At 46.2% G+C, this 24,510-nt stretch overlaps 1 protein-coding gene across 2 annotated transcripts in view; it reads right to left on the reverse strand.

The window, feature by feature from the left end:
• Positions 1–24,510, reverse strand: part of mpp7a (MAGUK p55 scaffold protein 7a) — a 155,436-nt gene that overhangs the window by 53,051 nt on the left and 77,875 nt on the right. For both annotated transcript variants that reach the window (XM_084048569.1, XM_084048570.1), the window contains one exon: positions 17,260–17,388. In XM_084048569.1, the coding sequence (XP_083904695.1) occupies positions 17,260–17,388 (129 nt within the window). The remainder of the gene's footprint in view (positions 1–17,259; positions 17,389–24,510) is intronic.

Here is a 24,510-nt window from a genome sequence, read left to right on the forward strand (position 1 = left end):
GGGTTTTTTCCGGTCGCCGAGAGTTGAAAAATGGTTGTTCGAGGCGTTCCGTCTTTGGTTTGAATGCTGCACCGTCCTATTATGTACAAGTGCGATAATACTAGGCTACCTGCCGAAAGTGTTCGGCCCCAGCACCACATAGCTATGAGACGGTTGGTTTGGTTTGCCTGACAACCAAAGGGTCTCAACTGAAGAATTGCTGTGCCTCCAAAGCACCCTCAAGCACTCCCAGATGGGTGTTTTAGAAGAGCATCATGGGATTTCAGCTGGGAAAAAAATACTTTGGTGGACACATAGCATAAGGTATTTTGACTGAGATGGATGAATGGGTGAATGGAACAGAGATGGATGGATGGATGGAAGGACGAATGACTTGCTCGCTGGCAGTCTGGTTGGTAGAGTGCATGTGGGTTGGCTGGCTGGCAGGCTGTCAGTTGGCCTGGAGGATCAGCAGTGTTGGTGCTAGGGTGGAGTATTTACCGGACACAGCCATAGTGAAATGGACAGGGGGATGGATCCTCTAACCTCAAACATAGCCTCAGCCCATCCTACTCTACCAGCCCCTCAGTTTGCCAGGGAAAACAAGTAGGGGGCTCCATTTTACACATGCGGCCTTCCGCCCCGTAACGACCACTCAAAACATCGCCCCGGGAGCGGTGTGGAATTCCGCAAACATTATTCCTCTCCTCTAAATTGGGAGAGACACGGGAAAACAAACGCGGACGTGTTTTGACACAGCGTCACTTAACGAGCAAAGTGTGACGGCGACAATAAACTCCTGCCCGACCGCTGTATTGACTGCACTGTTTAGGACTGTGAGGTACGAAGTGTAGTGGAAACACGTGGCGGGCTTCTTTCACACCAGATTGACCGCGGAAAAAAACAAAACACACCAAACCCCCCCCTGAAATGAACCTCTCATACATTAAAACACAATTACCTGCAATCATATGTTGCTGGTTGAGAGGGTGTCAGTTCGTCTTACCTCATCCGGATGGCATACAAGCCCTGGAACGCACTTACACGCTCTTTGAAAAGCGATATTCAAGGAATAATTAGCGTAGTCGGTCACAATCGGAAAATCCACTTAGTGTTATAGTCATCTATAAAGCTTAATACGGCGCTGTTAAGAATTACGTGAGTCCCTAGATGAAAACCTAAACCGTCAGTGGAGAGAGTGTGAGAGGAGAGGAAGTGGAGAGAGACGTAATTCTTCAGATGAAAGTTTGTATGTGTTTGTGTGTAAGGGAGAGAGAGAGAGAGAGAGAGAGACAGAGACAGAAAGGTGATGTAAAAGAGAGAGAGAACATGTCTAGAGCTACAGCATAGTACTTTTTTAAACATAAAAAATACTTTTGTAGTTCATGCCCCCGGTGTCGCCGAAAAGTCCCCTCTGTGTGACCTGTTGCATGCCTTTCCACCTGTTTTATTAAATCACTTGTGATTGCAACTAATAAAAGACTTTCCCCCTGCCCTGCCTCCCTCCCCCGCTCTCTCTCTCTCCCCACGACACACACACACACACACACACACACACACACACACACACACACACACACACACACACACACACACACACACACACACACACACACACACACACACACACACACACACACCACAAACCCTGGGCTCCAGTTTCCCGTTTTATTTCCTTAACCCTGCTCCTGACCCCTCGCCCGTAATTAACAAGTATACTGAGAAAAAGGAAAATTGGTGGGTCATTATCATGATAATTACAGGAGGGAAATGCCAGGGAGGAGCTGCCAGATACTGGTAATATAGTGGTGCACAGGTCAGGGACGGGAACGCTCACCTTCATTTGTCTTTCACCCCCCACTTTAAACCTTAATGTTAGAGCGGAGAGTCATTAGCCCACTCTCTGTGAAAACATACTTAGCAGCCCACCTCCGCACTTCAGACAGGTGCCTGCGTATTCCAGTGCGTTGAGCCATAGCTGTGTGTGTGTGTGTGTGTGTGTGTGTGTGTGTGTGTGTGTGTGTGTGTGTGTGTGTGTGTGTGTGTATATAGCCTACTTTAGATTTGTGTGTATCATTATGGGTGTGTGTGTGTGTGTGTGCGTGTCTGTGTCTGTGTGTATGTGTAGGTGTTATGTAGCCTACTTTGCTTTTACTTTAAACTTGTGTGTATGTGTGTGTGAGTGCAGGTGTGCGCGTGGGCGTGCATGTGCGCATGTGTGTGTGTGTAGGTGTATGTAGCCTACTTTACTTTTACTTTAAACTTGTGTGTATGCATGTCTGAGTGCAGGTGTGCACACACGGGCGTGCACGCATATGCATTTGTATGCACGTGTGAGTATTTACAAGTGTTTGAGTGAGGCCGAAAGAGCCAGAGTTACGCATCTGTGTGTTTGTGTGCACATGCACGCATTTTTTATCCATGTGTGCATGTGTGTGTGTGAGAATGTTCCTAAGCATCTGCGTGTGCGATTCTTTTGCCGCCTGTGTGACTCAACACGCAGGCCGAGCTGAACTGTCTGCTGCAGTACATGGTTGGACAGCGCCAGGTAGTTAGTCACAACGTGTGACTGCCCTGTCTGCGAGGGCCCTGTATAGTACAGTACGTGTCCACACACACAAAGAGACACTTGTGTCGCAAGGAGAGGGCAAGAGAGAGAGAGAGGGAGAGAGAGCACGCACGAGAGAGAGAGCGTTCTGCATCGCCTGCCTGGAATTGTTTAGTGTTTTCCCAAGTCGTTATCCCGGGTAAGAAAACAGTGCTTTCACATGTCATCTTCCATTTGCACAAGTGGCCTGGGAAGCACTTGGGAGCGAGGCGGCTCCTGAGCGCCAGAGGGGTGTAACGGGGCAACAAAGCCCGCATTCAGACCTCCCCCCACCCCCACCGACCCCTCCGGGCTCGCCCGGAATGTGGCGCGGAAAGGGAAAAGCGAGCGGGAAAGAAGGGCACCTGGAGGGGGCCGAGGGAAAGAGGGTAGGATGTGTTCATGTAGATGATTAGCTGTGAGGGGAGGAAGAGGGGGTCCATGTTTCTTTGCTTTTAGGGCACCCCCAGATTATAATCTGGGAATACCTCAGATGTGGGTTTGGGAGTTATGTGTTCTCACGTTCACAACTCAACAGATGTGCCAGGGTGGGGTTGAAGGGGGCGTGTCGTGTATTGGTTTACACGTTGTAGACACAGACTGATATTATGCTGTTCAAACACACACACACACACACACACACACACACACACACACACACACACACACACACACACACACACACACACACACACACACACACACACACACACACACACACACACACACACACACACACACACACACACACACACACACGATAGTGTGAAATGCAAATACAATCTATGGTATACACAGCATGCCTTATCAGCATTGTGAGCATGTACGCGCACACAGAGAGACAAACAATAATCTGGCCCACACAAAGATATTTCGACCAATCCGGCCCGCGGCCATAAAGAAGTTCGACACCCCTGTACTAGAGGGTCAAAATATCCTCTTATGCCTGGCATGACAATGCATTCACCTGGCTACAATCAGTGCTGCCATGATCACTGGAAAGTCTAGGGGTGACACCCCTTCCCCTTATAAATACACTTCAGTTATCACCAGCTCTCTGAAGACGCTAATAGCTTGCACTCTCAGTGCTGGTTTTGTGAATTGCATTTTTTTTGGTTTGCAATGAGGCTCATTTGCATAGAAAGGGTCCAATTGTGTGCCTAATGTTTGCTTATGGCGATACTTGCTATTTTTCCACCGTGATTTGTGGTCATTAAAATTGGCGACACAAGATAAGATCGGGCGCTGTGGGGGGTGTCATGTACACATATGCACAAGGTTAGAGGAATTACAGTAAATCCGGAAGGCATTGCCCGTTGTTTTGGTTTTGAGATGGAGTTGGAACTGTTGCTTGCAGAGACGGAAAAAAAGATTTCAGACTTGGAGTTAACTTGTTATTGAGTTTGATAATAAAAAAAACACTATTGGACTAAAGAATATTTTACAGAGGGAGTTATGTTACAGCACAGAGCTCTGTGAAATCAATGCATGCATGGACAATCTTTTAGTATATAAAAAAAACGTAACCTCTTGTATGCCAGCGGTGAAAGATTAAAACGATTGATTTAATAAAGCAACGTTGTAAATGCCACTCTATTAGAATGTTTACGGTACCTGCCTGGTTGTATTGTTCAATGCGCGGGCTCTTCTAGTCAGCCTATTATGTGAATGGCAGTGGCCAAAGTTCAACTCAGTAAAGTATATTAATACAAAGAAGAAGGTTGTCAAATTTGACATGGTTCATCCCAACGCTGTTTTAGTGTTCAAGTTGTTGGATACATTCCACAAAAAAAGTAAAAGTCCCAACTAAGATAGGTCAAACCAGGTGCCACATAGAGACTGAGGTGGTCCCAGTGGACTTCCTTTACTACAAAGCAAAACGTCACTTAAGAGGGCAAAAGCAGTGCTTGACATTGAGAATGATAAAGCCACAATGTTTCAGAAACCAGTGCCTCTTGAGATTACATCCTCAGGACACTACTGTGTCAGCATAGTGGACAAAGATTGCACAGCCACTCGTGAGAATGAATCCCAAGCTGATGAGGTTCTGGCCATAACAGATGGCATGAGTAAAGATGAAAAACACAAAGTCTGGACATGCTTCAGTTGATAAACTTAAAAAATTACTGATTAGTGCTGGGAGTAATGATGATGAGAGCATTGTTATTCTGAAAGACATCGTAAGCAGCTGTGAAACATGTCTCAAGTACAACAAACCCAAGCCAAAGCCAGCAGTTGGTCTACCAATGACTTCAACATACAATGAAACTGTGGCATTAGATCTGCATGAGCTAGGACCAAATGTGTGGTACCTCCGCATGATTGATCACCTCACCAGGTTCAGTGCTGATAACATTGTGACAACAAAAAAATCCAGTGAAATTGTGGCACTTTATTCATTCCTGGGTGAGTGTTCATGGAGCCCCATCTAAAAAAATGGAGGTGAATTCAACAATGAGGAAATGAGAGACATGGCGAGAATTTTAACATTGAAGTCAAAACCACTGCTGCCTACAGTCCATGGAGTAATGGATTGATAAAAAGACATAACCAGACTCTTACAGAGATAATGTTAAAAGGTGAAGAAAAGCAGTGGATGTGACTGGAAAGCAGCCCTAGATTGGGCCCTGATGGCAAAGAATACAATGCACAATGTACATGGATTTAGTCCATGTCCATGTACCTATCTTCTGTGCTGGTTAATAAACCGCCTACCCTGGAGGGCACTACCATGAGTAAATGGGTAGGATAGCACATGATAGCATTACATGAACAAAGGAGAGCGTTTACTGAGGCACAGTGCTCTGAGAGAATCAGTAGAGCTCTGCGCACACAGCTTCGCCCCACAGATGAACACTACAAAACTGGAGCTAAAGTGTACTACAAAAGAATGGACTGTAATGAATGGAAAGGCCCTGGGGTGGTATTTGGACGGGACGGGGTGGTAATATATGTTAGACATGGAGGCACCTATGTACGGGTGCATCACTGTAGACTACACAAGGCCAAAGATCACTACACTGACAAGAAAGTCAGACAGAACATAATGCAGCAGAATGTGACATGGACAATGTTGTAGATCAGGGATGGGCAACTGGCGGCCCGCGGTCCCGCTTGCGGCCCGCACCGTCACTCAATGCGGCCCCAGGCCAAAACCCCCCTTACTTTTTAAATCACAAAGAAAAACAAAGTCATCTAAACATATCCGAAATGGTGAACTATTGCCTTCAGCTGTTCCAAACATGCAACTTTCCATGAACCATTTTAATTACAACAGTCCACCAGTAGAGCGCGCTCTCGTTTATTTTAATAGAAGCCTTATTAACTATAATTCTAGTGTTCATTTTTATATATATTTTAAGCCAAGGTTACAGCAATACTCTGAAAGGCATACTCAGGAATGTGAAGTTTTGTTTAGTACAGCTGTAGTAGGTTGATAGAAGCATTACTAAATGCTAAATAAAAACAAAGTTACAACAAATAATAATAGTTAATATCCCTTATTTATCACATATGTGACTATTATGGGCTTTCTGAGTAATGGGGTACTACTGGCGAGAGTGCCGATAAACAGGGGCGGGCTGGGACCAAAATTCAGCCCTTGCTTTTTGGTCCAAACCGGCCCACCGCCCCCGGACCGAACGGTGGGGGGGAGCCCTGCCGATAAACAATGCGGCCCCCCAGAGTGAGTGTGGAAATCTAGTGGCCCTCACCATCTACAAAGTTGCCCACCCCTGTAGATCTACCGTACCCAATACTGTATCTAGTGATGTGGACAGTGTACCTGACACAGAGAATGCTTCAGGGGGCTCTCATAATGACAGAGACAACAATGAGCATGCTAAAGATCCATCCAACCAACAACCTCCTATCATAAGAACAGACTGTAGTATCAATCTAAAGGCAGGACAATTCATTAAGTATGAGGAAAGAGACACTGGAATTTCACACACAGCGAAAGTGCTAGGTCGAGGAAGGCAACTGGAAAAAACAAGGACTGGTACAATCTGGAGTACACTGAGCCAGTTAGCCTCACTGGCACAGCAAGGTCAGCTGACCTTTCACAGGTTGACACACTGCAGATGGAATCATTGGACAGGGTGGAACGGCCATCTGACAGACATCACAAGGATGTACTTGTTACAAAGGAGTGGAGTGTTCGATGAAGTAAAAAACTTGGGACAAAAGTGTATTTCCACAAGATGGGTGTGCACACTCAAAGACACAGCAGTTCCAAAAGCAAGGCTAGTGGCGAGAGGATTTAAAGAGCTAAACACAAAAGATCTTCCAAAAGACTCGCCAACATGTGCCTCAGAGTCTCTTAGACTACTCATGTCAGTGATTGATATGTCAAAACCGATGGACACCCCACTCTATGGACATTAAGTCAGCATTCCTTCAAGTAAATGAGCTATCCCGAGACATTTATGTCCGTCCGTCCACCACCTGAAGCTAAGAGTGAGGGAACTCTGTGGTAAAATAAATAATAAATAAATAAAGTGTGTATGGACTAAATGACGCATTACTGTACTGGTTCAATAGAGTTAAAGAAACAATGATGCAAACTGGAGGAAAGATGTCACAAGTTGACCCTGCCATTTTTTATTGGTTGGATATAAAGATTGTAATGTGTCTGGGGTGCTTGCTTGTCATGTTGATGATTTCATCTGGGGTGGTTCACAAACTTTCGCAACAGTAATCCCTCACCTGCAATCTGCCTTTTAAGTGGGCAGAGAAGAACATGACAGCTTTCGCTATGTAGGCATGGAGTATGTCACTGCAAATGGAGCAACATGTATGCATCAAGACAATTACATACAGAATCTCCTGCTCCTCGGCATGCTCCTCTGACTGAAGCCCTAAACTAACCCTGAGTGAAATTGATGACCAAAGATAGGTCAACCAACTTCTGTGGGTTGCCAGACAAAGTAGACCTGATATTATGTTTGATACATGTGTCCTTGCAACTAACATAAAACATGCTACTGTGCAGACTTTACATGACACAAACAAGGTGCTGAGAAAGTTAAAATCAGAACAAGTGACACTGAAGTTTTAGAACCTGGGAAAAGACAGCTCTCTAAAGCTAGTAATGTTCTGCGATGCCTCATTGGGAAACCTTCCAGATGGAGACACTCAAGGGGGACATCTCATTGTGCTGATGAGGAAGGGTGAGGAAGATTCTCACCTGTTTATTGGCAGTCAAAAAAGATTGGTCACCATGTTCTCACTTTTACATGCCTATGGTAGTCCATGAGCCAGACAAGATTTCATTATCGAAAGAGTGGGCAAAACCAAACCTATATTAAATTGTTCACAGGGTCAATACGAGTAAATAAATATATGATAACCTCTCCACAGGAGCAGCTTTTTCGTGGTTATCACACATTTTGTAATTTTCCCCATATACATGACAGGTGAAAAAATGACAAAATTTAAAAAAGAGTTATCATAATGAAACTTCCTGAGTTGATTACTTACACGAAGACAATGATTTATCGTATTACAAGTTTTCTGAAATTGTATATTTAAATATGCAAATTAGGCATTTAGTCCATGAGCCAGAGCCCCAAAATTGAGCCAGATATTGAATGTTCCCTCGTTAAAAACCTTTGACTCCAACATCTTAACAAAATGAAATAGGTATGTTGACTCTGGCTTTGTCCAATGTTCCAATGTTGATTCTGGAAAGTTATGCAATTTTGGGCATATTTTCCTAATGCCTAATTTGCATATTTAAATATACAATTTCAGAAAACTTGTAATACGATAAATCATTGTCTTCATGTAAGTAATCAACTCAGGAAGTTTCATTATGATAACTATCTTTTTTAATTTTCAACTGTCATGTACGTATGGGGAAAATTACAAAATGTGTGATAACCATGAAAAAGCTGCTCCTGTGGAGAGGTTATCATATATTTATTTACTCGTATTGACCCTATGAACAATTTAATATAGGTTTGGTTTTGCCCACTCTTTCGATAATCATTGCTCAATTTTGGGGCTCTGGCTCATGGACTATGGACATTAATAATAGACTTTGACTTTTTCTGCAAAAAATGGAAAAAAAAAAGTGGGAGATGTTCTGTTTTTGCATTGCACACTATTATGGTACTTACGGTTCAGCCACTCTATTAGTATGTTTATGGTACCTGTCTGCTTGTATTGCTCAATGCGCGGGCTCTTCTAGAAAGTCTACTATGTGAATGACAGTGGCCAGATTGTTGTTATTTTGCCTGAAGTTCAACTCAGTAAAGTATATTAATGCAGCTGCCTTGCATTTCATAAGTCATGATGACAATGTCTTCTCAATTCAAACAATGACTCCATTTTAAAAGTCTGTGTCTGTGCTGGGTGTGACATTATTGCAGTCAGCGTCATGTTCCGTTTAATATTATTATCTTATCTTTAATATCACAATCTAAATCATATCCATAACGTTAACCATGGAACTAACCAATATCTCCACCACATTATGCTTTTTATAAATGAATGGCCTTAATATCAGTGTGGGAAAACTGTCTGTGATTTTCCCTTCCATCGGTGATCATAGACGATGATGAAATTGTCAAATCGGAACAAGCCTAACGCATGATACTAATTTGAATATGCGCAAATAGCACCAGAGTGCATTTCATTTCACCTTTGAGAATTATACTGTTTCAGCGGAATCCAATCCTTTTATGAACTCGCCCCTCACAGTTAAATTAACACTGGAGATTCGACTGTGCATACAGTTACACTTACACATGTGTCTGCACACATGCAAACACAGCGGAGGCATGCAACCCCACACACACCCCCAACCCACACACACATAAATTACACGTGCGCTAACATGTAAGAGAGCGAGCCCTGTCCAACAGCGCTAGAGCTCTCCACTCATGCTGTCATGCTCTATGGCGTGGCACTCCATCTTCCCTCGCAGCGCTCCAAAAAAACACAGGCGTCATCCATCAAGTGGAGGACATATTGCTTTTAAAGCACACAGCTCTATCTGCAAAACACTAACATGTGTGCTGTCTCCTCTAATCTCATTAGCTGCTCCATTAATCCCCGGCCAGTGTCGTTACTTTCTACTCGCCTTTCGCAGTGTGATGTAAACAGACACTACTATCTCTTTCAGACCTCGTGGGTGTAACAGAGGTCTACACTTCCTCTCGACAATTGTCTCAATCAAAAGCCTCTTGGAATACTTCTCCGCGATGCTTTGTGTTTAGTTAGTGATGTGTGTCTGTGCTCACATGGCTTTTGTTTCTGTAAGTCTATATGTGTTTGTGTACGCACAATTGTGTATACTGTATCTACCTAGGACACACGTGTGTACAGTACAGTGTGTTGTTGTGTATAGATGCACAAATGTATGTGAAACAACCCCTATACCCAAGTGGATGGTATTTAGATCCTAGTGCGAGGCCAGGAGATTGTGAAGTGTGCTCTCTGATTGAATGCATGTGTGCCGGGGCTTCCAGACATCCCAGCGGAGTCAATTGGTGGCCCTCATTGTGTCAGAGAGAAGAGAGGAGAGTGGAGGCCCATCTGATGCAGATGGGAAAAGCATGGCATGTCAAAACGCCAAACAGTTCATTCCAGTGACTGATATTCTCTCACATGATTCACCGAAGAGAAAAAACATCTAAATCGAATTGCAATGTGCAGGTCTGGCGATACTTTGGTACTGAAAACACCACAGAGCCAAACAATTGCTTCACATTCGCCCTCGAGCCGAAACAACTCACTTTCGGATGTCGGCAAAAAGCTGCGTTGAGCAAAGACGTTTTTCTTTCTTTCCAAAAACTCAACCAAATTCAATCACAATGTTGGATATCTTACAATCATAACATTGGATGTGTCATCTAAATTTGTACACAGAGCGCATAATATACTGTATAGCCTGAAAGTCAAAACCAAGCGCTATTTGTAGGTCTTTAATGAGAAGTCCAGCTGATCCCCTGCTTACCCAGTGGCTGGGGAGAGTGGGTGGCCGTGCCCAGCGGGAGTGGCGTAGCTGTTGTATTGATTGGTGCGAGGCCGTGCCAGTCAGGACCAATGGGTTGGCAAATGCCGTCAGCTGGTTGGCATGCGGGCATTACAGCCGCCTACGGTTTTCCATAGAGCTGCACCCAGTGGCACCAGGTTGTAATGGGAAAACCAACCCTCGAGGAGCAGAGAAGGAAGGAGAGGAGAGAACGAGCGAAAGGAGAGAGAGAGAGAGACTGACATTGATCCTGTCACATTCCTGGCGGCAGTTTTTGGCAGACGCTAATGATGCCCAACAACCGGAGATGGAGGGATGAAGGGGGAGAGAGGGATGGATAGTGTTGGGTTTGCATGGCGCGCCCGAGTGCTCGATAAGAATGTGGCAAGGTGCGGTAGCTACAGCTTCTACTTTTTAATTGTTGTTATTCAACAACACAGGCAGCCATTGACGACGACGGCAGAGCCAGAACAATTTTGAAAGAGAAAACGGAAACAAAAATTAACAAATGGACCAAGAGCAGAGGACAGCAATGAATTAGGAGGTGTGAGAGGTGTGCATGACGGCTTGAAACTATAGCCCCGTTTTCACAGAGCCAAAGTGCAGGAAGTATAGTGGAACATTTTAAATTCATCTCATGTGAAAACGGACACTGATCTTGTGCCGCGGAAGTTTTGGCGTTCAAAATTTTACAGCAAGTGACCTAGTAATTTTTCCAAAAAGTACTGGGAGAATACAATTTTCCCTGTAGTGAAAACGCTAGAATCAAAGTGCTGGAAGTCTGTCTGGAATAGCAAATCCTCGTTGTGCATTTGCAAGCTTGATGACGCAGGAACGCATGTCCCACCGGTCTCACAAGATCCAGCAATCGATTATTAACTTTTTAAAACTTGTGTCAGTTGTGTTTATATCACCATGCAGTCAATCAATGCGATTTGAAATGTGAGTTCGCTCACGGCTCGCTGCCCAACGCGCGTTGCCAAGTGCCAGTTACAGGGGAGGCCGGGTTAGGGTTTATCCCGCAGTGGCACGATTTATTATTTAGTCCGAATATTAAAAATACTTCATATCCTCTGATCTTAGTCCTGAAAAGAATATCCTATGGAAGAAGAGATATGTTTTATAATTCTTCGTTGCCTAAACAACTTTTGGTCAGTGAGAGAGGTGCATGTCGTCTCATTGTCACGTTAGGGTTACTATAGTAACCCGACACTGCACATGTTACAGCCGAATGTATACTTCTACAAGATCTACAAGTTTTTTTGCTGCCAATGGTCGATAGGAATATTTTGACATATCGCACAACCATAATTAAAGATATGTCTTGAGATTTTATGCAAGAAAAAGATCTGCCAAATCCACTCCACCTGTTGACGCTTGTGTCCCCGTGATAATGAATGATTGAGAGAGAGAAACAGCTTGCTTATCATGTGTTCTTTCAATGGATCAATGGATTAAAGTTACAATCTTGCGTGCTTACAGTCACCTCTCGGACGAGTATAAAGTACTATATCGTTAGAAAATAAACAAATGAAAACGGTCGCTTATCAGGCAATACCAGAACTTTTGCTGCCAAAGAGGGCATGTGAAAATGGCCTTTCCCATTGCCAGTCCAGCTAATTATTTTCCTGGAAAAATATAGAGTGAAAACGTGGCTTATGATGCGAGCGAATGAGGGCTTACTGGGGGTGATGTGGGGTGCTGACCACCGTCTGAGAGGCATTGAATTAGCTGGCAAGTGATCCATAACATGGATGTAAAATTGTGGATTGCAGATGCAGCAATCGTCTCCAATCTGCAATTTACATCTGTGCATCGGAGGTGATTTCAACCGAACACCCAAACGAGAGCAGCAAAGGTGGCCGCGGGCCTCAGAGTCTTCTGCCTCGTAATGTTCTCGCATCATACCGGTGGTCACTGCAGAGTGCCGAGTGACGACTGCGATATCGCTTCACAGCAGCTTCCTCTCTCTCTTCTCTCTTGCTATTTAGGTATTCTAAGAGATGTTTAGTTTTTTTGTGTGTGTGAGTGTGTGTGTGTGTGTGTGTTTTAGTTTTTTTTTTTTACCAGGACAGCTCAGGGATAATGCTGCAGCTTGTGGTACTCGTGCATGTGGGTGTGTGTTTGTGCGTCTTGAGTCTCCGTTTTCCCCTTTTCTCCCCAATCTCCACAGCTTCTGGCTCTCTGCTTCCTGGCCCGGGGAGAATCGAATTGTGTAACACCAGTGCGTTCTGGCACACTCCGACTTTTGTCTGCCGTTCTCCTATTAGTCAGTCTGTGCTCAGGCCCTCTATCACCGAAGGCAGAAACTCACCATTATGTCTTCTCCTTCCCCCCACGCCGCCACAGACACAAGTCAAGCCTGACGCAATCCCCCCCACCAACGCCACCTCCACGTTCCACTCAAATTCTGCCCCCCCTACCCCCGAAACCTTATCCAAAATAACACATTCTTTCAATAAAGACACACGGCTGGGGCTTGCTTTATTTCTTTTGTTTTTTACGCGGCCACATGTTTATGCCTTACTCCAAACCCAATTATTTCATTGTCCTGACATTTGAGCTAATAAATCACACGGTTTAGGTTTCTGCAGGAGAGCGAGGGGGGGAGGGGGGGCTAGTGCGGAAGATCACGGTTTTTACTTTTTCACTAAAATACAGCATGAAGTCACAGTCTGAAAAATGCTAGCAATTAATCAGAGCTACTGAATACAATCCACTCAACTAATCACAATTAACTTAATGGATGACTCAATGACAATATGGGGCCCCCGCATGTTACGAGTCCCCCCCCCTCAAAAATACTATAGCATGAGGGAATGAGAGACAAAATGGGACAAGAGAGAGCGAGAGAGAGAGAGAGAGAGAGAATGAGGAAGGGCGGGAGCGGGCCCACTCAGCAACGGAAAGGAAATTAGAGCGATATTACACAGCCCTCCTGTTATGATGTCAAGTTTGAAAATTTCAGGCTGATTATGTGGAATAGCGAGCTAAAGGGCACATCCAAATCAATTTGGTGCAGCGCTCAACGAGGACCCGACACAATCACAGGGGGGGCTTTTATTGGTCAGCGAGTAATGGCTGTGACTTCACCGGCAACATGTGACCTGCTTCCTTAATGCGCGCGTGCATGGGTCCCCGCGCAATTTTTTTCGGGTTTCCCGTGGGTAAAGTTACTTTTTTTGTTACTTTATTTCGGTTTTAGAGTTAGGGTTAGGGTTGGGAACAGGCTGACATGCCACACAAACAATGATGCGGTTCCCACCGGAGAAAATCTCACACACACACAAGCACTCGTGCGAGCACTGTGCCTGCCCTGTCAACTGAGCGGTCCTAGCGCCCTTCGCATACAGCACACAAACACGCAGCCAGACACACTGCAGTGTGCGCAAACAGAAATATATTTTTTATTTTTCCCTTTGCACCGGAGTCCGGGACAAACAAAGTCCCGTACGGGACACGCCCCTTTTGGCTCAAATACGGGGCGTCCCGGCTAATACGGGACTGTTGGCAACCCTAGTGGTGGAGGATAATATCTGTCTCGGCACTCCCAGACGGAGGCTAGGCTACTACTCTGTCCTCCAAGCCTATCCCATAATGCAATGTGGGCTCCAGCACTTGCCATGCCTCTTCCTTTCTCTCCAAACCAATTAGATACTTTTGACTTTACGATTATTTTAGCCACTTGAACCCTAAAACCAGCTCAGTGGCCTTGTGGTTAGAGTGTCCGCTCTGAGACTGGGAGATCAGGGTTCAATTGCCGTCCGGGTCCTACCAAAGACTATAAAGTGGTACCCAATGCCTCTATGCTTGTGCTTGGAACTCAGCATCAAGGGCCAGATTGGGGGGTGAGTCCCTGTGATATACTAGCGTCAAGTCCAGGGGGTGTAATTGAACATCAAGCCTCACACTAAGGGAAAAGGAGATATGCTCCTGACCTATGGGCCAAATGGATTGGGAACAGCTGGTTTCCAAAACGACTTAATTACTTAAACCCTTTGCTGACTGGGGTCCCCCAAGGGTCTGTACTTGGCCCTGTCTTTTTTCCCTCTACACCAAATCTATTCACTGAAAATCTGCAAGCTCGCAATGCCACATGTTGCGACATGGTGTGAGCTAGCTTCTAGATCAGCCATCTTCATCGAGTGCTCGCCTATTTTCGGCGGATGTTCGCCTATTATGACATGCCCAGAATAGGGACACTACGGTTCATGCGGTTAAATAAGTCATGACAACCAAATTGCACTCTTGCACTGAGCAGACCATCAATGTTTGTGATTACACACGGAACACAGGGAGATGCAGTCTCTGTGGTAACCACAAGTCCTGGCCGACCAGACCACAGGGAGACCAGTTAGTAGCCTTCCCCTCTAATCATCCAAGGTGTTTTAAGTCACCCTCCTCTTTGTGCCCACAACACAAATATAGAACCATCAAACATTCCGACGTTACATTGCAGAGATGGCGTCCAGCCACAATCACAGTCCTTTGGTATTTGTTTTGTTTTCTTAGAGAGAGAGAGCGAAGAACCCAGAGCATAATATTCTCTGGGTTCTTTTTGGGGCTCTCTGTAGGGCTATAATAATATTATATTATATACTGGGGAATAATATTATAGCCCCACAGAGGAATCCTAGTACAGGAGAGAAGACTACTATGCCTGCCGGGTCCTTCAGGCAGTGGGAAGGGAGCCTGCTGGACTGTCAGTAAGATATTACTCTGAAAAATCACTAGACACAATATTGTAAGATGTAATATGCTACAGTACATGTAAGAGTTGGGTTTCTTCTCAATACATTACTGTTCATACTATTACTATAATTAATTACCCCAAAGGTCTGGTCTGCTTATGTTTGGTTCATTTTGGGAGATACTGGGAACGTTCCAGGTATAAATCCCCTTTAGCACAAAAAGCAGTGGTGAAATGGATGGAAATAATTAGCGTTCTGAAAGTGCTATTGAATGTGCTTTTAACAGCTGTCATCATAGCGTATTTGGTGATTTATACATAACCATTAGAGGAGAAATTACAAACCTGACTCAACTTTGGCCCCTGGCAGAGGTCTGGATACAGCAGAGCAACCCCTCGTTATAATAAAGTCTCGTAGACAGCCAGCTATCTCAATTCACACCCACGACGTATAAACGACAACCAGGGTACTACAGCGCTGCTAAAACACAGAGAATGAATGTAATCAACACCCACAATGTGGTACAAACATACGCACCATCACACATCGTAAACGAGCGTTTCAGATGTTCCCGCGAACCCATATGACTCAGACAAGGCGATGAGAAAAGAAATGTGCGTGACGTGAAATACAATAACACGACCAGATGATTAGGCTGGCCAAGGCCCGGGTGTAAATCACATTATGGTTGCGGGAGATCGTGACCCAACATCAGAGGCGGAGGAGAGGGCCGGAGAAGGAATTGCCTGCGACAATGTGTGCAAGAAGGGGGAGAACATTCCTCTAAAAGCCACATTATTACGCACAGCAGCCCTGCGGAACATGCAAAGAGAGTAGGCAAGGAACCAAAAATGGCTTAGGTGTGCTCCTCCCGCTTTCCCCCCTGGGTGCGGTTAGAGAAGCGCGCCGGCTCGGAGCCAAAATGGTGGTCTGAGCAGAAAAAAAAGCCGCAAAGTGAAAATAGAGGCGCCCGGGGCCAGGACATGTCCAGGATCAGATCAAAGGTGGGCGGGGCCTCCGCACACAACAAAGGGTGGTGCCATGATGACAGACAGCCATACAGACAGACAGAAACATTATGTGTCTGACTGGACTGGTAGAATGTGTGTGTGTGTGTGTACATGTATGTGCCATGTCTGGCAGGGCACCCAGGTTCATCCAAGGCAGTAAAACAACAACAACAGATGTACCCCAAAAAAACAAAAAAACGGATGCAACAACACAAGAGGGAAACGGGGACGAGGCGGAGTGGAGCGATAAAAAGCTGCATCAGTCGAACAGGGACAGTGGGGGCCGCAGACGAGTCCAAGTTGAGCTGCCCACATGCGGGAAGCCCTGTCCGGTGGCAGGGCCTGGGGAATGCTTGGTATGGCAATCAGCAGGCACTACAGACAGACGCCCAGGAAGTCGGGGGAAAGAGTGAAAGGGGAGAGAGAGAGAGAGAGAGAGAGAGAGAGAGAGAGAGAGAGAGAGAGAGAGAGAGAGAGAGAGAGAGAGAGAGAGAGAGAGAGAGAGAGAGAGAGAGAGAGAGACACACACACACACAGAGAGACAGAGAGAGAGGGAGAGAGAAACAGACAGACAGAGAGAGAGACAAACACTGCTATGGTCGGGGCCCCCGAGGCTGAGACAGACAGGGCCTGGCACTGGCCTGGCTTGTTGATGTCTGGGTGTACGGCCGTGAGAGCATGTTAGGGATGAAAGAGCAACAACACTGACCAGGATAGAAAAGGAAGCCATTCGCAGACACAAAGCCCAGACCGGGCTGAAATTACACACGAGCCAAGACCGGGGTAATTGTGGCCGGTTCGGTTAGGCACGGCGCGTACAACTTCAAGGTTGCGGGTTAGATTCCCACAGGCATCGGGGAAGATGCCTCAGAATCATGTACGGTACTTGTTCTCTGGGGTTGTGGGTAAACGGGGTCAAAGGTCACACAGAACGCTCTACTGTATATGGGCGCCTTTTGGTCATCCGTCCGTTAGCCTGTTCTCACCAGATAACTGTAAAGACGTACTCACCAGAGGCTCCTTGTTTTTAACCAGGCGGATGATCTTCACCGAATCCTCGTCGTCGTCGATGTCTGGCAGAGGCGGGAGCTCTGGGTCGTAACTCTTCTGGGCCACTGTGTCATGGACAGACAGGAGGCTCTGGAAGGAGGGATGGAGAGAGTGGAGAGGGGAGAGGAGAGGAGGCAGGAGAAGGGTTATCATCGCTCAGACCAACAAAAAGGCCCTCAACTTGACCTAATCAGCGATTAAGTGAAGTATGGCCGTACGTTCCATCACCGGTTCAAACCTGTCGTTCTCTTTTTGTACGCAGGCTGAAAGAGTAAAGGCAGAGTGCAGAGGGGAGGACGGTTATGGATTGGGGTGTCTGCCCCCGAGCAGCGTGTGATGGATTCGATGTGCATTCAGGGCCAGTTGCTCCAGCTACATGTGTTAATTGTCATTAGCCCGCATCCCCCCCCCTGCCCCGTCCTCCCTCAATACATCTCTCTGATTAAAGGCACCCAGCGCCCGCGGGGCCCCAAAAGTGCCGCTCGACCTTATGAATCACTGCTAGTACCTCCAGGGAGACAACGGGGGGGCGGCGGGGAGGGGGGTACGGTGGTGTGTCACAGGAACGGTGGGCTGTTGTGCGATGCTCTGCAGTGTCGGGAGTCAAAGTAATGAAGTTCTCGGCCACCTCAGGTATTTAGCACATTGTAGGGAGCGAGTGAGAGAGAGAGAGAGAGAGAGAGAGAGAGAGAGAGAGAGAAAGAGAGCGCGCGCGAGAGAGGGAGAGAGCGAGAAGAGACGGGACGCAGACAAGAATGATGCCATTGAGAGATTCATCTTTCAAACTATTTAACGGCTCTGTGTCCACACCGGGATGCAGCTGGAAGCGGGGCGCTTTTTCCGTGATCGAGGAGTGAGAGTGAAAAACATCTCTCCACCACGTGCCAGAAATATGGAGAGAGAGAGAGAGAGAGAGGGAGGGAGAGGGAGAGAGACAGTGTGTGTTGGCGAGGGAGAGGAGGATAGGAGCAGGAGAAGAAGAGTGCTGTGTTTTATGACAGAGGAGCACGCCGCAGCGCAGCGTTCAAGATGTTGCTAACTGGGAGCAGATGGGAGAGAGGACAGACGGCGGGAGCATGTACACACATGCATACTGTATACACGCGCACAAAAACACATTATAGTATACATGTACACACACGTGCACAAGCACATATACACTGACACACATGCATATACACACACACATATACGTCCACACGCGTACCGTACATGCACACATACTATTATGTTCACGTTCCACACCCTCTTTACCAATGTCATTCCTGTTAACCCTGTTAACTTGTACCATTATTTTATACTTTGGCTATTAAAAAATAGCAGATCTACAAGCTCAGCGCGTGGCACAGAGTGCCGTACTATGAGCTTGTAGATCTGATTTTTTTTAATGGTGAAATTTGGTGCAAATGTTTGTATATAGAATCATTTGTAACTCAAATCCTTGCTTCTGGGGGAGGGTTCCCTGGAACAAAATATTTTGAGATGGGGGTACGTGGCCAAATACATATCATTTTGGGGGGTCCTTGACATGAAAACGTTTGAGAACCAATAGGGACACCAGGTTGAAAGTGATTCATTTATGTCTTCTGCGCTATCTCTGACCTTTTTTTCTGCATATTTAATCCCTCCACTACACTTTTCTCGCTTGCTCTTCTTTCACTAAACATCCATCGGGTTTCTTTCCATAGCTGTCCTCCAGAAACAGCCAGGTGGATCCCTCAGGCCAGGCCAACAGCGTGCAACAGACCCTGGGCCTATAAATAGATGCTATGTGTTGTATTGCATGACGGACGGATGCTGTATTTTTATGGCACTGAGCTATCTGCTGGAACCCTGCGGGAAAAAAATGAAAAATAATAAAATGTTTGCAGCTGAGGTCGACGATAAAGGGAAAGCGGATTTGGGGAAACAGGATCCCGAAAGCCATTCTGGATGGATTACGCAATATAAATTGTGGTTATAGCATCGTGTCATGCCATAAAGGGAGGAGACTGTGGACTTTTAAGAGGCACAGCGTCTCTACAGTGTTTTGATAGGGTCAATATAGACAAAATCTGATCGGATGATTTTATCTGCGAGGAGAGCGGTCCCTCGACAATGCACACACACACACGCGCGCGCGCGCGCACACACAGTGGATTCTATAATAGACTTATTCTCCTTGCCACTGAATCAGAGGGAGTATAGTAGACTGCGGTCCATTCAGAGCAGAATAAAATATTACAGAGCAAATATTTGCAGAGGAACGCTCCTGATCCTGTGGCTGCCGTCTCTTTTTCCATTTCGCTTTGCTTTCTTCTGCTCTGCTCTTTTTCTAGAGGCGGGGGCTCTTTTAATGTGGCGTCGTATCGAGTTCCCAGAGTTTCCGAAAACAGCGGCGGTTAAAGGACGCCCCGTGTCCCGGGGTGGTCGAGGTGGTGGGAGGGGGGGCGGGGGCAGGGGGCGTTTCGAGTCTGAGGTTGGACACGTGCGGCGTCCTGGACCCGAGTGATGGCGTTTGGCTGTCACTCACGACAACTGCCAACACGTTGGGGTCATCCAGGCGTCAATCACAGCCCTGGCCCTGACTCAGTGGGTGGGTGGGTGGTTGGGGGGGGGGGGTTCCCGCTGTTGGGGTCCGCACCTACATGTGGCCAATCAGCAGCACGCAGTACGTCCCGTACCCAAAAGGTCACAGAGTTGAGGCCTACAAAAGGCAATGGACGTATCCATCAACAGCCACGTGTCCAGTCCACTGAAGCCCTACTCAGTGGACACATGGACACAAGACTGCTCTCCTTCACTTCCAGGTAGCTAAAGCTAGTACAGACCAAAGATGTGCAATTTGCACCGTAAGACAGTGTCACGCACAGCACATAACATCTAGATCCGATTTTTTTGGGGCATATCATCATACGACTGAGCATAAATTACCCCTGAACTCTATATATACTGTAGGTATAGTACCTACCTCAAAAAACTTGGTCACTGGAGTTTAGGGGTGATCTAAATGACCTCTAAACTCTGGATTTTATAAAGCATGTCGGTACATGCACACATGTCCGCGTGTGTACACGCACATGTGCACAAACACACACATTGCACACGCATTGCGTCTGCCTGTAGTGACCTTGAAGACCTGCTATATTCACTATTGAAAATGTTTTAGTTTTTTAATTCAAAATTTTGCCTACAATGACGACATTCCCACAATAGGAGTGTCAGGTTTAACGTGGTTAAGTGTCTCTGTGGGTTGCATAAATATTTATATTTTGTCCATTTCCTGAAAAGTTACGGATTTGGACACAAGGTTTCCATCCAACAGCAATGGCACGCACACAGACTCAGTGGACACATGGACACAAGACTGCTCTCCTTCACTTCCAGGTAGCTAAAGCCTAGTACAGACCAAAGATGTGCAATTTGCACCGTACGACGGTGTCACGCACAGCACATAACATCTAGATCAGATTATTTTGGGGCATATCATCATATGACCGAGCATAAATAAAGCATTACAATGTTGCGGGGGGGGGGGGGGGGGGGGGGGGGGGTCTCAGTGATCTATATTACCCCTAAATTCTATATATAGGTATAGTACCAACATCAAAAGCCTTGGTCACTGGAGTTTAAGGGTGATCTAGATGACCTCTAAACTCTGGATTTTATACAGCACCTACAGTACCTCAAAAGCCATTGGTCACTGGAATAAGATCAGGCATTATGTCGGTACATGCACACATGTCCGCGTGTGTGCACGCACATGTGCACAAACACATACACACACATTGCACACGCATCGCGTCTGCCTGTAGTGACCTTGAAGACCTGCTATTTTTACTATTGAAAATGTTTTACTGTTTTTTAAATGTAAAACTTTGCCTATAATGACGACATTCCCACAATAGGAGTGCCAGGTTTAAAGTGGTTAAGTGTCTCTGTGGGTTGCATAAATATTTATATTTTGTCCATTTCCTGAAAAGTTACGGATTTGGACACAAGATTTCGATCCAACAGCAATGGCACGCACACACACACACACACACACACACACACACACACACACACACCTTTCCATTTGGACTGACATTGGCCGTTTCTTGCAATACTGATCCATCAAGCCTAATACCATGACCCCTGAGTGTCCTCTCTTCGATGGCTGCCTACCTCCTCCAAGCTACCTCCACCAACAGCCCAGAGCGGCACTGCTCCTAATGCGCTGTCCCCCCCATTCTTTAAAAAAATAAAATACAAAATAACAAAAATAACAGGACCAGCTGCACACTAATACGTAGCACATGGCAAAGACCACGGCTGGGGACTGCCGACACAAAACATGGGAGAGCAAATGCATGGGCACAGGTACACACACACACCATGCAATTGCATGCATAGTGTACAGTACATGGTAGCATGCAAGACCTGCATATGTTGTGCACACACCCTGTCCCATACTCTACCTATTTCATACATACTGTATCTGGACACGCAGAGATGCACACAGACACACATGGATGCACTGACACACTCTCAATATATAGGTGTTTCTCCGGGGTCGCGCGCGCGCGCGCACACACACACACACACACACACACACACACACACACACACACACACACACACACACACACACACACACACACACACACACACACACACACACACACACACACACACACACACACACACACACACACACACACACACACACACACACACACACACACGTTTATGTGTACATGTTTGTACACATAAACTGGATAAACACTCGCAGACACCAGTGTGCACTCACATAGCTTCCCATATTGTGTGTATTCCTCCTGGGTCTCTCCCACATAGCGAAAGATGTAGTACTGTAGTTTGATCGACTACGGGCAGACTTTGCAGGTTGTCCGGTCATCTCAATGCCCTGATGATGTCTGGTCAGGCCCGGTTCCGGTTAATTTCGGGTGTTATCAAAAAAGATAGCCACGAGCAGAGTCGGATGAGATATTCTTCGTTGAGATTTCAGCCGAAAGGTAACCCTTCTGGTACTGTCCGGATAATTGTCTATGGATAATTGTAAGTTACCGCTGGTAATGGTCTTCAATGATTGTTGCTGGGTAATTGTAAGTTACTGCTGGCAATCTGGCGACTGCTCTCTAGTCTTCTTGGATCTGAACTGAACAATTAACAATAAACTTAACTGGACACCTGGTCATGCTGGGTCACATGAGCTCCCAGATCCAATCCAACTAATTGCTAATCTCTCCTGAGCTATTTTTACTGAGGTGTTTGGGATATCTCTTCTAATCTCTTATCTTCTTCTCTCCTTCTGTAGGTGTTCTGGTGTCATTATACATTGTACATGTAGCTGTACTGACTTTTAGGGGCGTAACGGTTCACAAAATTCACGGCTCGTTCGATATGATATTTTGGTATCACAGTTTGGTCCTTTTTCGATATAGCAAAGAAATTGTGAAATGCCAAAGAAATTTCCTTGATATTGCTTTATTAAACTTGGGAGAGCCTCAGCAGATAACACGTGCTATGTATATAGGAGGAGTGGCTGATATTGACACTAAATGAGTTGTTGGACCACCTTATGTCAGTCCACCTTAAGCTCAGTTTAACTCATTTCATTAGCTTGTTAGCTTTGTGACATCATCTCTGTGGGTATATGTTGGTTTTAACAAGATACAGAGAGCCCATGGATATCATGCACGCGATTTACAAGCTTTGCACAATAGTTGTACTGGTGAAGGAGTCTCCAACCACAGTAGGTGCATTCATTCACTGACAATACTCTGCTCCCTCGCCGTCACACATGCTTGCCGCTCGCTCTGTCTCTCTCTCTCGGCCAAACACAGATGTTGCAACTTGCATGGCCGTTGTTTGGGCTGCCTTGTTGAGTGCAGAGCACAAATCCACGCCTCATTCCGAACAGTGCATTATTAATACGTAATCTGTGTCACATGGTGACATTATCGTGGTGATGTCAAGTTCTTGTTTCAGAATTTGTCGTCAAACAGGGGTAGGTGTGGAATCCCCCGATCCTAACGTACATGTGTACACACACAAACACACACATACTGTACTGTAAATGCACAAACATCTGGGCTAGAGCGGTATATTCTTGGCTATCCTGTTTTATACCCTGGGGTATAAACTGGACTAGCCCACAGGCTAGCCCCGGGTGTAGTTTGGCCGGGGTTATTTTGGGCTGTTACACCCGGTCTGCGTATTGCGTTCCTTCAGGGTCATGTGCGGCAACTGTTATGAGTCAGTGTCAGTGGCTTTGCCTCCTAATTGAATCTAGAGCCGATATCCTTGTTGCAGCTCAGACCTGCAGCCCAGGGCAACAGCATGCAGAGGGCACAAGAAGGGGGGCGGGGTGGAGAGAGCGAAAGAAAGAAGAGTGAGATCCAGAAAGTCAGAAAGAAAGAAAGAGACTGAGGAACAGGGAGAGATGGAGGGATGAACAGAAAAGAGAGAATGAATGAATGAATGAATGAATGAAAACGAGAAGAAAGAGGGGAAGGGAAGCCCGGAGGTCTCGCCCTTGTTTTCCAGTCATCTGTCCTCTCTCTCTCTCTCTCTCTGGGTTGTGTGTTTGTGTTCATTAGACATAATAGGGATCCTATAAAAACAGATCACTGTGCTTGTCCAAATAAACCTGCACATGCTTTCCTGGCATTGGCCTCCGGACCCCGTTAGCAGCAGCCAGTCCGCTCAGTTTACTACTGGCCCCCTGCGCCTGCGGGCATGGGCCCTGCCCACTGGGGTGGCCAGGCTTGCTGCCTTTCCCCCCATGAGATGTGATAGTAGGCGGGCTGGGACGCAAAGACTCACACATTCCCCCCCTCGTTGTAACCTCAGAACCCGCGTGAATGGCATGCACACGTCTACGTATGGATTGAATAAGAGTGCGTGCACGCACACACATATATGGCACATACACACGTACATACACACACACACACACAGGCCAGGGCAGGCGGAAACAGGCAACCATCATAATTGGCACTTTCATCACTGTCAATATTAGTTTTTCTTATGGGGGTGGCTAATGCCGGCAAAAGTTGTTTTTTCATATGCGACTCATAAAAAGGGGAGGGGGTGAAGGGGGAAAGGGGAAGAGGGAGAGAGAGAGACAAAGAGGAAGAGGATAGAGAGAGAGAGGGAGACAGAGAGAGAGAGAGAGGGGGGGGGGGTGCTTTAAAGAGGCTGATTTATGTCCCCACCCAAGGAATG

This window comes from Gymnoscopelus microlampas (assembly GCF_963454915.1).
Source record: "Gymnoscopelus microlampas genome assembly, chromosome: 22".
Taxonomy (NCBI): Eukaryota; Metazoa; Chordata; class Actinopteri; order Myctophiformes; family Myctophidae; genus Gymnoscopelus; species Gymnoscopelus microlampas.